We start from the raw sequence: 19,553 nt of genomic DNA on the forward strand, positions 1-19,553 counted from the left end.
ATGCTCCGGTGCACTAGTGGTAATTAAGGACAATCGGAAAAACAATAACATGTATTGTTATCGCGGTAGTACAGTTATTGGGACAACGATAGTGACATCCAGTGGCAAAAAAGAGGTAGAAGCAACCAGGCTATGACACATGCGCTTGGGACATGCTGGAGAAAAATCCTTGAAAACTCTATTAGATCAAGGATTATTAAAGGGAGTAAAAGCTTGCAACTTGAAATTTTGCGAGCATTGTGTCAAAGGGAAACAGACAAGGGTTAAATTTGGTACAACGTTCCATAATACTACAGGTATTTTGGATTATGTACACTCTGATGTTTGGGGTCCTTCCAAAACACCTTCATTGGGTGGAAAGCTCTATTTTGTAACCTTTGTTGATGATTTTTCCCGAAGAATGTGGGTGTATACAATGAAGAGCAAAGATGAAGTGTTGGGAAATTTTTCTCAAATGGAAAACAATGGTGGAGAATCAAACAGGCAGGAGGATCAAATGTATTCGCACATATAATGGAGGTGAATACAAAAATGATCATTTCAATAAGGTCTATGAAAATGATGGCATCGTCCGACACTTCACTGTCAGACTTACACGACAACAAGATGGAGTGGCAGAACGTATGAACCGGACCTTGCTAGAGAAGGTACAATGTATGTTATCCAATGCTGGCTAGGGCAAAGAATTTTGGGCTGAGGTAATTACATATGCATGCCACCTCATTAATCATCTACATCTGCTGCTATTGATGGCAAGACACTATTTGAAAAATGGCATGGAAAGCCTGTTGTAGATTTTGACTCCTTGCACGTGTTTGGCTCAACTGCATATTATCGTGTGACAGAGTCAAAATTGGATCAAAGGGAAAAGAAGGCTATTTTTATGGGAATTACTTCTAGAGTCAAAGGATACCGCTTATGGTGTCCTATGACAAAGAAAGTAATATTCAGCAGGGATGTTACCTTTGATGAATCTGCTATGGTAAATAAGGTAACAGAAGATACCAAACAAAATGAGGATGCTTCTGGAATTTGAGGGAAAATTTATTTTTCCTACAAAAGAAGCAGAGGAGGAAATAAATGAAGATTATCCTCTGGAAGAAGAGCCAGTAGAGAGGGAGATTCCAACTCAGGAACCTCAACAACAACTTGAATCAATAGCAACCAGCAGGCCAAAAAAGGCAATAACAAAACCTGTTCGTCTTATAGAGACGGTTGCTTGTGCCACCTCAATTGTAGCTGATGATGTTCCTACCACTTATAAAGACGCAGTTCAAAGTTCAGAAGAAGATAAGTGGAGGATTGCCATGAATGATGAAATACATTCCCTTCATCAGAATCATACATGGAGATTGGCCAATCTCCTGAAGGGCAAGAAAGCAATTGGGTGCAAATGGATTTATGCAAAGAAGGAAGGATTTCCTAACCAAGTAAATATTCGCTACAAAGCAAGATTGGTGGCCAAAGGATATGCTCAAAAGTAGGGAGTTGATTACAATGAAGTATTTTCTCCAGTTGTAAAACATTCCTCCATTAGAATTATGTTGGCTTTGGTAGCACAGTTGGATTTGGAACTAGTTCAGATGGATGTAAAAACTGCGTTTTTACATGGAAACTTGGAGGAGGAAATCTACATGACTCAGCCAGAAGGATTCAAAGTTGCTGGAAAAGAAAATATGGTATGTAAACTTGAAAAATCATTGTACGGATTGAAACAATCTTCTAGACAATGGTACAAGCGATTTGACAAGTTTATGTTGCGACAAGGGTACAAAAGAAGCAAATACGATCATTGTGTGTATTTGTGCAAGCTCAAAGATGGTTCCTTTATATATCTTCTCATATATGTTGATGATATGTTGATAGCTTCCAAGAATTTGGAAGAAATTGATAAATTGAAGATTCAACTGAAGAAGGAGTTCGAGATGAAGGATTTGGGTGAGGCAAAGAAAATTCTTGACATGGAGATAATAAGAGATAGGCGTTCAAAGAAACTCTGTTTAACTCAAAAGGAATATTTGAAGAGAGTACTACAACGTTTTGGCATAGATGAAAAGACTAAGCCAGTTAGTACTCCTCTTGCTCCCTATTTTAAGCTAAGTACTACTATGTCGCCAAAGGATGAAGCTGAACGAGAGTATATGTCAAGGGTACCATATGCAAATGTTGTTGGTAGCTTGATGCATGCAATGGTCTGTACGAGACCTGACACTTCACAAGCTGTTGGAGTTATTAACAGATATATGCATAATCCAGGAAAGGAGCATTGGCAAGCTGTGAAGTGGATTCTACTGTATATTCATAGTACTATAGATGTTGGGCTAGTTTTAGAGCAGGAAGACAATCGGTCTGTAGTTGGATATTGTGACTCAGATTTTGTGGGTGATCTGGACAAACGAAGATCAATTACTGGTTATGTGTTTACTTTTGCAAAGGCACCATTTCGTTGGAAGTGTACTTTGCAGTCAACAGTTGCTTTGTCTACAATAGAGGCAGAGTACATGGCTATTACAGAGGCTGTGAAAGAAGCAATTTGGCTTCAGGGGTTGCTAAAAGAGCTTGGTGTTGAACAAAAAAGTATCGCAATTTTTTGTGATAGTCAAAGTGCTATTCAATTAGCGAAGAACCAAGTTTATCATGCAAGGACAAAGCAAATTGATGTTCGGTATCATTTTGTACGAGAAATCATAGAAGAAGGTGGAGTTACGGTGAAGAAAATTCATACTACAGAGAATCCTGCTGATATGTTGACAAAAGTGGTAACTGTGGTCAAGTTTCAACATTATTTGGATTTGATCAACATTGCTGAACACTGAAGATTGAAGATGAAGACACCGCCAAAATTTGTTATTAAGAGAAAATTGAAGATGTGGAATTTTGCCAATGTGGAGATTTGTTGAATATGTCAAAAGTTCATCCCACATCAGTGGGGGACTTCATTTGGGGGAGAATTTCACCATATAAAAGAAGGCCTAATATTTAGGATTTAAACACATCTCTCATTTTCCTTCTTATCTTCTTAAGGCATTTGTATCTTCTCTCATTAGTATTATTTCACTTGTATTTTTGGAGTGGAATAAAATATTGGTTGTGTCCGAGGAAGTAGGCAAAATTGGTCGAACCTCGTAAATTCTGGTTTTCCTTTTATTGTTGTTTTATTGTCTTATTTATTATTTGATGGCTGGCATAACTTTTAGTATAGTAGTTGTGACTCATTCACACTATATACATTTGGCTTCCGTAACAATTTCGTCAAACATCCAAACCTTTAAGATAGCCTTGTCCAAAGTCCACTGGGTTTCCCTAAACCCAAACGGACATCATCACGTTCTGTGCATTTATTTGGAGAACTAAATGCTTCATGCTAATTGTTGATGATAAATAGTCGAGTCTGGTGGGAGTAGGGTCTAACCCTTTTGTTTTGCAGAAAATGAGGCACGAGGTCCCCAGCTTCAGCATGGTTAGCACACCCTCACTCTTACTAGACTGGTGGAGGAGTCTTCCATCGAATGACTAAATCAACTGCTAAACCTAGCGAAAAGTTGGAATATCTTGAATACTGTCTACTGGAATTGGAAGGAAAAATGAGGAAGAGAGTCACCAACTGCCAAAACACTGAGGGAAACGAAGGAGAACAGGGCAAAGGCATTTTTACTAATGAACCTACGCGAACTGGAGGATTTGATTAACGAGAGCATTCAACCTGAGGAAGGTCCTTCTGGGACCAAGTAGATAGGAGTTTACCTTTTTCTCTTTATGGATGTAATAAGGCCAATGACCATTAGTGACTTTTATTTCTTGTTTATTTAGTGTCGTTTTGGGATTCGTCTATTTTTTATCAATAAAATGAGGTATTTAGCATCCTAAGTTCTCCATATCAATTTGTCTCTAGGCCTACCTCGGGCACAAAGAGATCCCAAAATTAGGACATGATTTACATTCCCACACTATGTGTTTAAATATTGCAATACTTTTTATAATCCTCACTAACTTGATTACCTTTTGTTTTTATTTTTATTTTTATTATTTCCTTCGCCAAAGGTTAGTTCGTGCACTCTGGCAACATTATCCTATTCCACGAGATCCAGGGGACCTCCACCCACTCCTCCTCTTAGTCATGTAAAAAGCAAGAATAAAAGCAAGATAGAAGATTTGAACAACGTCAGAAAGGAGAATCCAACTGAACGGGTAGAGGCCACTAATGGCCATGGTACTTAGGTTCATCAAGAGAATGTATCCCAACTTGAACAAAAGCTGTTGAAACTCCAAGAAGAGCTCGATCAGGTTCGGAATCTAGCAAGCCTTTCATTTTCCCTCACCACCCCAGATATCAATTTCCCCAACACTTAAAACCCTACACCACCTCAAAACGTCCCAAAACAACAGAATCATCCTGCTCCTCACCATCACACTATTCCACCAATGACCCAATGCAACACCTGTCATACCCCGAACAATACTCCGCTACTTATCCCGGAACCCCAAAACTCCATAAACGACTACTTTCACACCCACTATAACACCCCTATCTATGTGGAGACCATGCCACACACCACCCAACCTATCTCAAGCACACCCGAGTCTGATGAAAAGGATTTTCTTATCAGGAACCTGGCTGAGGAACTTAAGAAATTGACTAGCCGGATTCAAGGCATAGAAAGAAGCAAGGGAATTGAGGGGATGGACTATGAGGATCATTGCATACAGCCTGATGTCGAACTACCCAAGGGGTACAAACCTCCGAAGTTCGAAATGTTTGACGGTACAGGTGATCCAAGGGTCCATTTGAGGACGTACTGTGACAAGCTGGTTGGAGTAGGGAAAGATGAGAGAATCTGCATGAAGCTGTTCATGAGGAGTTTAAAAGGAGATGCGTTGTCCCGGTATATCATCCAAGATCCAAAGAAGTGGTCAAGCTAGGTAAGCATGGCGTCCTACTTTATGGACAGGTTCAGGTTTAACACAAAGAATGCGCCGGATGTGTCCTATATTTAGAATCTAAAGAATAAGCCTATAGAAACCTTTCGCGAGTATGCTACTCGCTGGAGGTCCGAAGCTGCCAAGGTTAGACCTGCCTTGGAGGAGGAACAGATGAACAAATTCTTTGTCCGGGCTCAGGACCCGCAATATTATGAACGAATAATGATGATTGAGAACTACAAATTTTCCGAAATTATCAAAATGGGTGAAAGAATTGAAGATGGTATCAAAAGCGATATGGTTACAAACTTTGAGGCCTTGCAAGCTACAAATAAGGCTTTACAGTCCAGTGGTGCGTCCAAGAAAAGGAACGTAGGGGTCGTGATGGTTGCACAAAGGACCAAATCTCCCTTTAAATACCAAACGTACCCAACACCTCCACTCACATATCAACCAACCCCAAATTACCAAGAACCTTTACCCTCATACCAAACTCCACCACCAACTTATCAATCACCTCCACCTCCTACATATCAGCCTACTTCACCTAGATACTCCCAACCCGCTCATGTCTACCAAACCTATAATGCTCAACCATCCCACTATCAATCACCTCCTGCATGCCAAAACTTCCCTAGACCCAACCTAACTTTGACCGCAGACCTCCAAAACAATATATGACCATTGCTGAACCCATTGACCAGTTGTACGAGAGACTCAAAGCTACTGGTTATGTCACCCCCATCCCTGCTGCAACCCCTGAGAACCCTTCTCAGTAGGTTAACCCAAACAAATCCTGTGCATACCACTCCAGCATGAAAGGGCACACCATCGATGAATGTCGTTACTTGAAAGACAATATCAAGTCTTTAAATGATAACAAGATTATTTTGGCAAAAGAACCCGCTCCAAATATCCACAAGAACCTTCTGCCAGACCATAAGAGTGGAGGTATCCACATGATTGAAATAGAAGATGATTGGGATCCCAAGAGATCGATCGGGTTGATCATAGAAGGCGATGACCCAAAGAAGCCAATAGTTACTCTCAATCCAATCATAGTCCAGATTCAACCATCTGAGGACGTTGAGGTGAACATGTCTGTGCTACTCGAATTTGAAGCAACATCGTCCGCAAAAACACCAGCACCTATTGAGGTTGAATTTGTGTCTCCGACAAATACACACGTACCATTTGAGGTTGCAGTTTTACCACCCAAGGCACATGCTTCGTTTGGAGTAAGTATAGCCACACCAATCCCAGTGGCAATGTCGATCATGACACCATTCCATACAAAGGTTGTACCCAGGGATTATACAGCAAAGGCGAGGAGAAAAGGCAAGGTTAGGTTCGAAGATACCATTGCAGCACAGGGTATGACGAGAACCGTTAGAGTTTATACCCCTGAACATCTAGCTGAGTCTAGCAAGAAAGACTCTAACCAACCACCTATCATTGAGATGGGTCCAGACAATCTTTGGAGAAAGATACAGGCCAAGGAATACTCGGTCATCGACCAGTTGAACAAAACACCGGCGTAAATCTCTATTCTTGCTTTGCTACAAAATTCTGAGGCACACAAGAATGCTCTATTAAGGGTACTAAGTGAAGCGTACGTGCCAAGCAACATCACCAGCGGGGAAATGGCTAATATGGTAGGAAAAGTGCTGCAGCGCCATAAGATCACCTTTTATGAGGACGAGCAGCCACCTGAAGGGTTGGGGCACAATAAGGCGCTGCACATCAACTTGCAATGCGAAGACTATTTTATCACCATAATCCTGATCGATGGAGGTTCCAGTTTCAACATTTGTCCACTAGTAACACTCAAGAAGTTGGGTAAGGGACTACACGAGATAAAAGATAGAGCTATCAATGTGAAAGACTTCGATAGAGATCCACCATTGGTGAGATTGTCCTATGCTTGCAAATGGGACTAACATGGTTCGATGTCGATTTCCAGGTGATAGACGCGCCAGCATCTTATAATCTGCTATTAGGGCGGCCATGGATTCATGTTGCTGGGGCCGTAGCATCAACACTGCATCAGGCAGTAAATTTCGAATGGAATCACCCATAGGTGATTATTCATGGAGACGGTATCCACCCTATATATAGTCGTCAGGCCATTCCAATAATCGGAGGAAGAAGGAAGCTAGGTGGAGAGACTTACCATCACATCGAACGGGTAAATGTTGTTGACAAGGACAAGTGGTGGGATAACAAAATCGAGAGTATACTTAATTGGAGTAGGTACGATCATGGCAAAGGGCTCGACAAGAACCTCCAAGGAATCTCTAAGCCCATAAAACTCAAGAAACATGGCACTACTTTCGGTCTGGGAAATGATTATACCTGGGAAGAATTCAACAACTGGTCACCACCATGGCGCGGTCCTTATTATCCACTAGAGCAGCCAATACCGCATTTGGAGCAGACTTTCCAACAGGCCGACATTGTTTATGGGTCAGACGAAGAAGAAGCACTGGCAGCGGTGAAGAACTTGTTCCTAGAGGACAATGACATAGACTGTTGTGTTGTTCTCGAGGAGGAGGGGGGAGGAAGGACCTTCCATACAAGCTGTGAGAAGAGGGGCACGCCTCAATAACTGGACCAGCAGGACAATGATATGCTCAAATTACACTTTAATAAATAGTGTAAGGCGGTCAGTGTCAAATATAATAACCCAACAAGGTTGGGGTCTAATCCCACAGGGAATAGGTGTGAAAAGGTTACTCAAATAGTGTGTTACTTGACTCAAGTCGTAATTCTATTCAGTTAATGGTAACAAGAGTATGAAATGATTTTGGTTTGAAGTAATGACTAATTGTAATGTTGAGAATGTAAATAATTTGATTAGAGAAACCAAGGTTGTGTTCTCTTTAATGAAGTGTAATGCTATCAGTGTTAATATGATATATTTCTAATGGAAGGTCCCTTTTTGATATGCAAATGATGTCTAAATGACTATCCAATATTTTCCAATAGTTGGATAGTATTTCCTCTTTATGATTTTTCCAAATATAAAAGAGTTGCAATTAGAACAATCAATATATGCCAAATAAAACCCACTTATTCCTAAGAGATTCTATTAAACGAGGTTTAAAGCCTTGAGTCTTTGATATTTACTTCTACCAAATTCTAACCCACTTTCCAAGCAAAGCAAGAATTTAATGGCACTTGTTGATGTTTGCAACCACCAACAATAAATGAAAAATGAGAAGTAAATAAATATCAACCAACCATTATATATATATTCAATGTTAAACATCCATTAACATAACACCCATTTAGGGTTCACACCCTTAGTATTTAAAGTTAGCTACTCATACTAAAATACAAAAACAAGAGAATATTAAATGCCATAAAGCTTACAAAGTGAAAGATTCTTGACCCAAAAGCTTCCAAAAGAGAGGAATATTAAAGCCTTGTATTGTAGTCTCAAAGTCAAACAAGATGAGCCCACCAAACCTCAATAAATCTATTTATAGAGGACCAAAATTTGGGACAAAATACGGACAAAAATCCCCTTTCCGGTTAAATATGCGACCACATATCTGTTGCATAATAGACATGTGGTCCGCATTCTCTTCATGCCCATCGCACTTCAGAACCTTAGTTTCCAGGCCATCATCGCATTGTTGATTTGCGGTCTGCATTCCAGATATGCGATCGCATTTTGCATCACATTTTCCACCATCAGCATTTCTCTCCATGAGTTTGCGGTCCATTATGCGGTCTGCAAACCTGTTATGCGATCGCATTCTGAACCGCATTTCTTGCACTGGACTTTGGCCAACATTCTGTTGTGATTTGCGATCCTTTGCACATTATGCGGCTCGCATGTAGGATTTGCGATTGCATCTTGGACCGCATATCCTCATTTGTGCTGCATCCTGCTCTTTTCTTGACTTTTTGTGGATTTTTGCTTTCATTTCCATGCTCTTAGGTCCTTAAACCTCATGTACTGCAAAAACACTAAAATTACATAATTATAGGAGATAATTGCATTCAAAACAAGCTAAAATCTAAGCAATTTGCATTAAAATGTGCCGAAATTCTCTGGCACATCAACACCCCCAACTTAAACTCTTGTTTGTCCTCAAGCAACCAAAATGACACTATCCTATTTTAGACTCCATCTAACAAATATGAAACAATAGTGACCGTGGATGGTGTCCTTTGTTAGTACTACAAGCATACATTTTCGATTGTTTACCCTTCCTGAACCATCAATATTTACAAGGGACTAATCAACTTGTGAAACTTTGAGCCTCGACCAATTTGACAAAATGTTACCCTCAACTGAGTGCACTTGTATTTGATTCCAAAAGCTCAACTTCTGTCCAACCTCACAGTTCATGTGTCCTCACTAGAAAGAAAGTTCCAAAATCACAATATTTACAATGATAACAAAAAGGGACGAATTTACAAATACACTCACTCTCTGAAAGAATTTCAAGTGTTACAACATACCATACCATAGGCTTGCCCTTATTTTAATTCATCACATAATTCTAAGAACGCTCGGTTGGAGATCCCATAAGGACTTTTTAAGCTTTTAATGTAGGTTTAGGGAAGGGTCGGATAAGCATTTAGGTACAAGTGACTACACCCTCCTTGAACACTAATCACATTTTTCTTTCTTGTTGCTCTTTGCTTCTTTTCAAACCACATAGCCTTTATTAGCTTCAACGTTTCCACCATTTAGCCACCTTAACTACCCCTTCAATTCTTTTCAAGACTCCATATATATATAGACAAGCAATTCTTATTTTTCTATTTTTTCTTATATACTTTTATTTATGAGCTTGAGCAGTTTCACACTTTGAGGTTCACTTTCCTACGCTCATTGTACAATCTTGCCAATTTCCGACTTTACACCAAATCGCCAACTTAGGATTTTAGCCTTATTCTCAATGCTCAAGGGGGGACGAGTTCAAAAGAGGGAATTATTTCACAAAAAGGGAAAGGTTTGTAATGAGGTAGCCAAAGAAAAGGTTAAAGGCTCAAATGGGATGACTAGTGATACTATCTATACAATGGGTGGCTTGAAAGGCTAACTGGTTTTCTGAAAATCACAAAGACTGCCTAAGGTCATTTCTCCAACCAAATGTAATTATTATAAGCATCGAAAAACCAATCGGGAAAGTTCTAGATGGCAGAAGCAAACACAAGAATTATTTACATAAAGAACTCACACACATGGTACTCGAACTGTTTGGCTCACATAGTTTGAAGCCCTCGAGTCAACACTTGGCAACTCAAAGCTTTCATCATATATACATGTATAACTCTAGGTAGACATAGAGCCACAGAGCGAGCCTCAAGTTCACACAGTTGATATATCTTTCTTTTTTTCAATGGAAGGGTATACGCTATATACAAACACACACTATATACAGACACACATGCTTGAGACTAGACACGTACACCAAATCGGTCAATATGTTTCATTCTACTGTCTTGGTTCTACTATTACACCCTTGGAAAAGAACCCGGTGAAGAAAAACCAAGGGGAATTCATTGCTAAGTACTAAAGATGGACAACTATACACAAGGATAACATAACTTATGTACCGAAAGTTATATATACAAACTCGGGAATTACACAACATAACTTATGTGCGGAAATCACAACACACTAATATATACAGAATCATAGAATACACATGAGTACATACAAAAGCATAAACATGTACAACAGTTGCCAATGTCACAAAAGTATATACAATGCTACCACCCCCAACTAAAAGGCATGCATTGTCCCTAATGCATAAGAACATAGAATAGAGTTAAAGGGGCTCCCTGGGGTGCACTAAGTGCTATGGGAGTCGTCAGCTGGCTGAGTGATGGTGGGGTCGCCCTCTGATGCTGAAGCTGGGACCGATGAGATCTCGGCTTGAGGAGGGACCTCCACTGATAGAGGAGGGATCACTAGCTGGCCCAATACTGGAGCTGGGGACTGTGAGCTGCTAGCCTCGTCCATTGATGGCTGAGTGGCCGATAGATCTACGGGGGCATCCATATATGCTAGAGAATGTTGTATCACCATCCGAATTGCTGTTTGCTCCTCATCCTCAGCTGTAGGAGCAGCAATCTGCTTGCCCTTCTCTTGAGGGCCGTCATCATTCGTGGACCATGAATCCTCCTCATCCTCGCCCTCATCAGCCTCCTCACCCTGGGACTCAGTAGAGCGTCCAAAAACCTCCTCATCATGAATATCAATACGTACAAAAGGAGCTGGAGGATGGGAAACCTCGGTAGTCGGAGGTGCAATGTCTGTCATCAAAGTGGTGAAGTCAAGACCCAAATCTGGTGTTGCTGTGTCTGCTCCCTACTCACCTTCCTTTGGTAGGAGGGATGATAGATCAAACTCCCAAGTCTGCATCTTGTAGAGCTCGGTCTTTATAGTGGCAACCTTCTCCCAGAGCTTAGGCAGGTCACAAACCTCACCTCGCTCTATCTTCTCAACCATCAACTCAAGCTGTTGCAGGCAATCCCCATAAGGTATTTGTTGTTGTTGGAGGGCTGTCACTGAGGACTGTATCGGAGTCAAGGCCTGTTTGATGAGGTTAGGTAAGGTCTTCAGAAGTTGGTCTACCTTAGCATTGGCATGCTGAGCAATAAGACCAAACCTCGAGATGGATGGCAGTGCAGCAGAAGGCTGAGCAATGGTAGACTGAGAGGCGGGCTATGCAGTGGAAGTGGATGCAACTGGAGCCTGAGGGGACACAGGATTCTGGGACTCGAAGGGCTCTACATCAACTGGAATCGAAGTCTGAATCTCTGGGGGAGTAAAAGAATCACTAATGTGCATGATGTCAATATCCTTCAGCACCTTCCCTGTCTTGTCAGAGTGTGACATGAGTGGAGCGTTCACAGCCTTGCAGAGGGCTGTGATCAAACAGGGGAATGACAGTGAAGTGGTCGTCTGCCTTGCTCGGATCCCTAACTCTATGAAGATAAGGGCACCCACATCGATCTTGATTCCCATCATAATGCATGCAATGAGAAGAGCCTTCTCACTGCTTATATCAGTCTCACTTGTGGACAGTATGAGTCGACAGGTAACAAAACTAAGCCAAAATCGACCCTCTCGTGTGAGATCCTCCTTGAATATTTTGTGTACAGGATTGATCCAAGCAGGGGTACTCTTTGCTATCACAGATGATATCCAACTCCGCTCATTCTCCCGGTTTGCCCATTTGGCTTGGTACTCAGTTGTGCCCGGGCTCCAATCAGGGATGTCAAATTTATTAATAGTCTTAGCGCTACAGCTCACGTCTTTCCCCCTAACTAATACAGTATCACAGAATACCCTATTGCGCTTGTGGTGAGCAGCCCTGGAAGATCCGTATGAGGCATAAAATTCATGGACAAGGGTCTTATTGTATTCATCCGGTAGCTCAGTGAAACACTCCCATTTTCTAGCTGTTATGTTCTCCCCAATGTGGGGGTGCTAGTCTTTAAGTCTGTTCATGCTCACTTGTTTCTCGACAAGAATTTTTTTCTTTGTTAGCCCTTCTCTATAGAGCTCCCTAGAACCATCGATTGCAAATCGGAGTTGGTAGTCATCGCCCCTTTTTCTTCTCGCCTCTGCATGTAGTTCTATTGAAGGCAAGGTCTCCTCCTCATCATATTGGGAGGGACGTGCCACAATAGGATCCTGTCGTGGACGTTTTGATGGTGTTGCCTGACGAAGGGTGGAGGCCCTTTTCTTGGAAGAGGATGCGTGTTTCTTGGGAGCCATGTCTGCAAAGAAATACCATGTGATCAATCGAGTAGGCAACAATGAAAAACAAAGAAGAAGTTCAGAATGCGATAGGTATGCGGTTGCATAACCACTATGCAGACCACAAACTTGTCGCAAACTTCCAAGCTCTTGAAGTGATACAAGTATGCGATGGGTTATGCGATCGCATAACCACTATGCGGACCGCATAATCATCGCAAACCTGATTGATCAGTAAACCAAATCATGAAATGCGATCGCAAATTCCACCGCAAAGTAGGAAATGCAATCGCAAAATGGCCGCAAAACTCATGTTGTGAAACTAGGTGCACTGTGTCAGTATGCGGTGAGTTTGCGGTCCGCATATCAACTATGCGATCTAGGGTTCGTTATGTGGCAGAAATGCGGACGGCATTTTGATTTTGCAAACCGCAAATGCCATCGTTCCCAAACGAGTTAATCCTACCCTCAACAATGGTGGTCCTATTTCCTGCTACCCAACACCCCAAACATGTTTCCTTCCCAAAAGATTATCACAGTGTGCCAACCAACTACTTATCAAACACAATCAAAACAAAGAACGAAAATAGAAAAGAAACATAGGAGAGATAAATATGAAATTGAAAAGGAAAAATTAGGGCAAGGAAACATACCAGTGAAGATGAGCAAGCACACTAGGGAGATGAATTCTCAAGTGGTTTTGTCCTTTCCTTTTCAGACTTTGTTTGCCCCCCCCCCCCTTTTTTTGGTTTTCATTCTTTTTTGCTTTGTTTCTTCTGTTAGACAAAAAAACTTTTTGTTTTGTTTTGAATGTGTGAGAGATGAAAGGATGCGAAGACATACCTGACGATTTTGCGGTGGATAAGTCACATAACACATTATGCGACCGCATATGTGTTATGCGGTGGATTCAAGTGAGATGCTGAAGGGCCAAAAATGCGGCGCACTATGCGATCGCATAGTGATGATACAGTCCGCAAAGTGCACCAATTTGTCGCATTCTTACCACCAATATTAGTCAAACTCACTGTTTTGATTTGTGACCAAATGCGGTCCGCATAGTGAATATGCGACCGCATTTTTGTAGCAAACTTCACATGGTGATTTTTCTTCCCTTTATTGTGCAATCTTACCCAGAGTTATGATCTTTTGAATCCCCTGCACTCTAATACACACTTTAAATTGCTCAATTAAATCTATCTACCACAAAATTAAAAATTTAAAGAACAAAAAAGGTGTTACCACACATGGGTTGCCTCCCATGAAGCGCTTGATTTAACATCGTGGCACGACGAAGATGGTGTTTCTTCTACTTCACTCATTTGTCGGGCATGGACCATCTTGGAGAGCCAACTATTCCACCAAATGTTTATCTCCATTTGTACCCAAGTAGTGCTTGATTCGGTGACCATTGACTTTGAATGTCCGGAGCCCATCCTCCGATGCTAGTTCCGCAGCTACAAAAGGAGAGGCATTGACCACTTTGAATGGACCGGACCATTTTGATTTGAGCTTGCCCGGAAACAATTTGAGCCTTGAGTTAAAGAGCAAAACCAAGTCACCCGACTTGAACACTCTTTTAAAGATCTTCTTGTCATGGACGAACATCTTCCTTTCTTTGTACACAGCTGCACTTTCATAAGCATGGAAACAGAATTCCTCCATTTCATTGAGTTGTGTTAACCTCAATTTTGCAGCTTCAACCCAGTCCAAGTTCAACCTCTTTAGAGCCCACATGGCTTTGTGCTCCAATTCCACGGGTAGATGACAAGCTTTGCCGAAGACTAACCGATAAGGAGAAGTACCATAGGAGTTTTGTATGTCGTGTGGTACACCCACAATGCGTCATCTAGCTTCCTTGTCTAGTCGGTCCTGTTTGCATTAACAGTCTTTGCTATAATGCTCTTGATCTCGCGGTTGGAAACATCAACATGACCACTAGATTGGGGATGATAAGGCGTGGCCACCTTGTGTTTGACACCATACTTCTCTAGTAACCCCGTGAAAGCCTTGTTGTAGAAATGATACCCACAATCACTAAGAATGTCCCTAGTTGTGCCAAACCGAGTGAATATGTTTTTCTTCATGAATGTGGTCACACTTCTTGCCTCGTTGTTTGGTAAGTCAATTGCTTTAACCCATTTGGACACATAGTCCACAGCTACCAAGATATATTTCATCCCACAAGATCTCACAAAGGGACCTATAAAATCAATTCCTCACACGTCGAAGATTTCGATCTCCATCACAAAGTGCATTGGCATTTCATGCCTCTTAGAGATTGATCCTTGCCTTTGACATTGGTCACAAGTCTTGACCATTTGATTGGCATCATGATAGATTGACGGCCAATAGTAACCATATTCAAGCACCTTAGCCGTCGTTCGATTTCCTCCATGATGACCCCCAACCGGTTAGTCATGGCATGCCTTTAGAATTGGCATAATCTCTTCTTCTGATATACACTTTCTAATAATATTGTCAGCACAAACACGGAACAAGAATGGTTCCTCCCAATAGTATTGCAGGCAGTCTCTCAATAACTTCTTCTTTTGATAGGATTCCAATCGTCCGGAATAAGGTCACTAACCAAATAGTTAGCGATATCGGCATACCACGGAGCAAAAGTGCTAGATAGTGCCAATATGGGTTCATCCGGGAATGCATCGTTGATTTCAAGATATCCCTTTGGTCTCCCTTCCTCTTCAAGACATGATAAATGATCCGCTACTTGATTTTGAGTTCCCTTGCGATCCTTAACCTCGAAGTCAAATTCTTATAACAACAAGACCCATCGAATCAACTGAGGCTTTGCATCCGTCTTTGCCATGAGATAGCGAAGAGCAGCATGATCTGTGGACACTATCACCTTAGATCCCAACAAATAAGCCCGGAACTTCTCAAAGGCATAGACAATGGCAAGAAGTTCTTGCTCAGTTACCGTGTAATTCATTTGTGCCCCATTGAGTGTCTTGCTTGCATAATAGATCGAGTGGGGAACCTTGTTGTGACATTGGCCAAGCATTGCTCTAATAGCTACACCACTGGTGTCACACATGAGCTCGAAAGGAAGAGACTAATATGGTGTGACAATAATAGGTGTCGTGGTGAGCCTTTGCTTCAATTCCTCAAAAGCTTTGAGGCATTTCTCGTCAAACACAAATTTGGCATCCTTCTCAAGGAGTTTGCACATAGGATTTGCAATCTTGGAGAAATCCTTGATGAAGCGCCTATAAAACCTAGCATGTCCCAAGAATCTTCGAACACCTTTAACGGAAGTAGGTGGAGGAAGCTTAGAAATAATCTCGATTTTTGCCCGGTCAATCTCTATGCCACGTTTTGAAATTTTATGCCCCAACACAATGTGTTCCATGAAGTAACATTTCTCCTAATTGAGCACAAGATTGGTCTCTTCACATCTCTTAAGCACTTGTCTAAGAGTTTTAAGACATTTCTCTAAAGAATCACCTACCACCGAGAAGTCGTCCATGAAGACTTCTAGAAAATCCTCCACCATGTCGGAGAAAATGGACATCATGCATCTTTGAAATGTAGCCAGAGCATTGCACAAACCAAATGGCATATAGCTAAAGGCGAAAGTTCCATAAGGGCAAGTGAATATCGTTTTCTCTTGATCCTCCAAGACTATGTTGATTTGGTTGTAGCCGGAATATCCATCAAGGAAACAATAGAATGACCTTACCGCTAGCCAATCAAGCATTTGATCAATAAAAGGCATAGGGAAATGGTCTTTGTATGTGGCACTGTTGAGCTTCCGATAATCCATACACACCCTCTAACCGGTCACCGTTCTTGTTAGGATGAGCTCATTTTTTTTATTTTCAATTACGGTCATGCCTCCCTTTTTCGGCACACATTGCACCGGGATCACCCAAGAACTATCGGCAATAGGGTAGACTACCCCGACATCCAACCATTTGATGATTTCTTTCTTTACCACCTCTTGCATTGACGGGTTCAACCATCTTTGATGTTCTATACTTTGTTTCGTCTCACTCTCCAATTAGATTTTGTGCTCGCAAATTCCCGCGGGAATCCCTCGGATGTCTGCAATTGTCCATCCAATGGCTTGCCTATGCTCCTTCAAGACTTCCAATAATTGTTGTACCTGCACATCATTCAACAAAGAAGAAATAATTACCGGTAAATTATCATTTGAGCCAAGAAATTTATACCTCAAGTGTGGTGGAACTGGTTTGAGCTCTAGTTGTGGTGTTCGATAGTAGAAGGCTTTACGGGTGGAGTAGCTCTATTCTCCAAGTCGAGAGACAACTTTGCCGGAGCATAAGTGTAGAACCCAAGCCCTTCCAATGCATTTACCGATTCCACATACCCCTCCATATATTCACCATCAAAGTTCACCAAAATAGCCGCCAATGTCTTGTCGAGGCATTGTTCTTCCATTTTCATTTCAACCGCATCCTCTACTTCATCAACAACATCGATAACCGAGATGCTTTCATACTCACGCGGTAGTTTCATACCCTTGCTTGCTTGGAATGTAACCTCTTCGTCATTCACACAGAATTTGATCTCATTCCGTTCTGAATCAATTAGTGCTCTTCCCATGGCAAGGAATGGTCTCCCCAAGATGATAGGGATCTCTTTGTCAACCGCACAATCAAGGATTATGAAGTCGGCGGGTAAATGAAATGTTACCACCTTCACAAGTACATCATCAACAATTCCCACCGATCGTTTGATTGAATGATCGGCCATTTGCAATCTCATACTTGTGGGCCTTGGCATACCTAATCCTACTTTCTTGTAAATGGCAAGAGGCATCAAGTTGATGCTAGCTCCATTATCGCAAAGGGCTCTTGCAAAATCATGTGCCCCAATGGTACAAGGAATGGTGAAAGCTCCCGGGTCTTATTTCTTTTGAACGGTGGATGTTGCAATGATGGAACTAACCCGGTGAGTCACATTCACCACTTCATTTTTGGTGGTTCTCTTCTTGGTGATCAAATCTTTCAAATACTTAGCAAAACTCGGCATCTATTGAAATGCTTCCACATATGAAATATTCACCGATAATTGCTTGATAATGTCCTAGAACTTTTCAAGTTTTATATCATCAACCTTCCTAGAGAGTCTTTGAGGGAATGGAGGAGGAGGTCCAGGAATAGGTGGAAGAGTTTTTGGTGTCTCTTTTACCCTTTCCTTTACCTCTTCCCGGTTCTCTTTTTGGACTTGCACATCTTCCGAAATCTTCTATATTTCAACAACACTTGGCTCTTCAACCTCAACCCCTTGTTCGGACTCTTCTACTTCAACCACTTGTTCACCCCCTCCTTGTAGTACCTTCCCACTCCGAGTAGTAATCTCCATGATATGAGAAGTCGGACCATTCCTACTACCCTTGGGGTTCGCAATTGTGTCACTTGGAAGTGTCACTTTTTGCTTTGGATTTTGCACCCTAGAAAGGTCTCTCATTTGCATCTCCAATTTTTGAATGGATGCGGTATGAGAACCAACAAACTCGGTCATATTCCTCATAGAAGTGTCGGACTTCTCTTGATTTTGCAACACCCGTTCAAGCATGCTTTCCAACTTAGACTCACTTGAGGAACCTTGATGTGAATATTGACCCTTTGGGGGAATATAAGGGTTTGAACTCCTATTTGGGAAGTTGTTGTTATTGTTCCAAATACCTTGATTTGAGCCGCCTTGGTCATTTCTCCACTGTTGGTTGCCTTGCCCTTGCGGGTGAGGCCTCCATTGATTCTGTTGTCCTTGATCTTGGTAATGTTGCCTTTGATATCCACCTTGAGAGTTGTTGACATAGTTTGCTTCCTCAAAATCCTCATTTGATATGGGTTGCACATCCTCAACCACATTTACCTTCTTTGTTTGGCTTTCGGTGAACATCTTTATCAACACATTGATATTTGTAGCAAGCCCTGCAATCACTTGATCTCTCTCTTGATTTTCCTTGATCATGTTGTTCAAGGAAGGATAACCATATGTAATTCGACCTGTGTATCCTCGGAGTGCCATGCTTGATTATGTTTTGCCATTTTGTCAAGTATTTGTGTCACCCTTGCAAATGATTTGTCCATGAAAGATCTGTCAGTTGCATTCTTGGTTATAGACTGGTTCATCGGATCCAAGCCCGTGTAGAATTTTTCCAACAAGATAGAATCCGGAAAACCATGATTGGGAGACCTCACCAAATATAATTTGAATCGATCCCATGCCTCGTGTAAATGTTCCCCTGGTGCTTGCTTGAAAAAATAAGATTTTATCCCGGAGCTCATATTTCTTACTTTCGAGAAACCATTTAGCTAAGAATGCTTGGACAAGTTCAGGCCAAGAATGAATAGAGTTTGGTGGCAAATTCTGAAGTCATTTCCTTGCATCCCCAGCTAGTAAGTACTTGAAGCACCTCAGCCTTAGAGCATCATCCGAGACATTGTTCTGCTTATGCATCGCGCACACACCCAAGAAGTTTCTAAGATGTTGTGTAGGATCATCTTTAGTGGAATTCCTAAAAAACCCTTCCGCTTTGAGCATAAGGATTAAACCATGTTCCACCTTAAAAGTTGCAGTGCCAACGGCCGGAGGTACAATAGCATTTGTATCCTTAATATACTCCTCTATGTCCGCAAAAGCATTTTCTTCCATTTCCGCCTCCATCTCTTCTTCATATTCGGCCATGTTTTCCTATCAACACCAAGCAAAACAAGCAAAGTGTGATGGATTAGACTAAGATGTAAAGTCAAACACACACTAATTAGTAATTTCAAAACCGTATTCCCCGGCAATGGCGCCAAAATTTGATACACTCAAATTACATTTTAATAAATAGTGTAAGGCGGTCAGTGTCAAATATAATAACCCAACAAGGTTGGGGTCGAATCCCACAGGGAATAGG

General features: G+C 41.5%; 2 protein-coding genes across 2 annotated transcripts; both read right to left on the bottom strand.

Annotated features, from left to right (window-relative positions):
• Positions 1-14,008: 14,008 nt before the first annotated feature.
• On the bottom strand, positions 14,009-14,392 carry LOC107801164 (uncharacterized). The gene has a single exon (XM_016624450.1). It carries the CDS (start codon positions 14,390-14,392, stop codon positions 14,009-14,011), a length of 384 nt encoding a protein of 127 aa, XP_016479936.1.
• Positions 14,393-14,517: 125 nt separating this feature from the next.
• Positions 14,518-15,053, bottom strand: LOC142166138 (uncharacterized). Its single transcript, XM_075224563.1, has 2 exons — positions 14,927-15,053; positions 14,518-14,816 (listed from the first exon to the last, which is right to left on the bottom strand). Exons 1-2 carry the CDS (start codon positions 15,051-15,053, stop codon positions 14,518-14,520), a joined length of 426 nt encoding a protein of 141 aa, XP_075080664.1.
• Positions 15,054-19,553: the final 4,500 nt, after the last annotated feature.

Source organism: Nicotiana tabacum, chromosome 11 (assembly GCF_000715075.1).
Source record: "Nicotiana tabacum cultivar K326 chromosome 11, ASM71507v2, whole genome shotgun sequence".
NCBI classification, from domain to species: domain Eukaryota; kingdom Viridiplantae; phylum Streptophyta; class Magnoliopsida; order Solanales; family Solanaceae; genus Nicotiana; species Nicotiana tabacum.

Coding starts and splice junctions, on each gene's coding strand:
- LOC107801164 (XM_016624450.1), bottom strand. CDS start 14,392: ATGTGGGCTCTAAAGAGGTTGAACTTGGACTGGGTTGAAGCTGCAAAA.
- LOC142166138 (XM_075224563.1), bottom strand. CDS start 15,053: ATGGAGGAAATCGAACGACGGCTAAGGTGCTTGAATATGGTTACTATT. Junction 14,817..14,926: donor CAAGGATCAATCTCTAAGAG/GCATGAAATGCC, acceptor ATATCTTGGTAG/CTGTGGACTATGTGTCCAAA.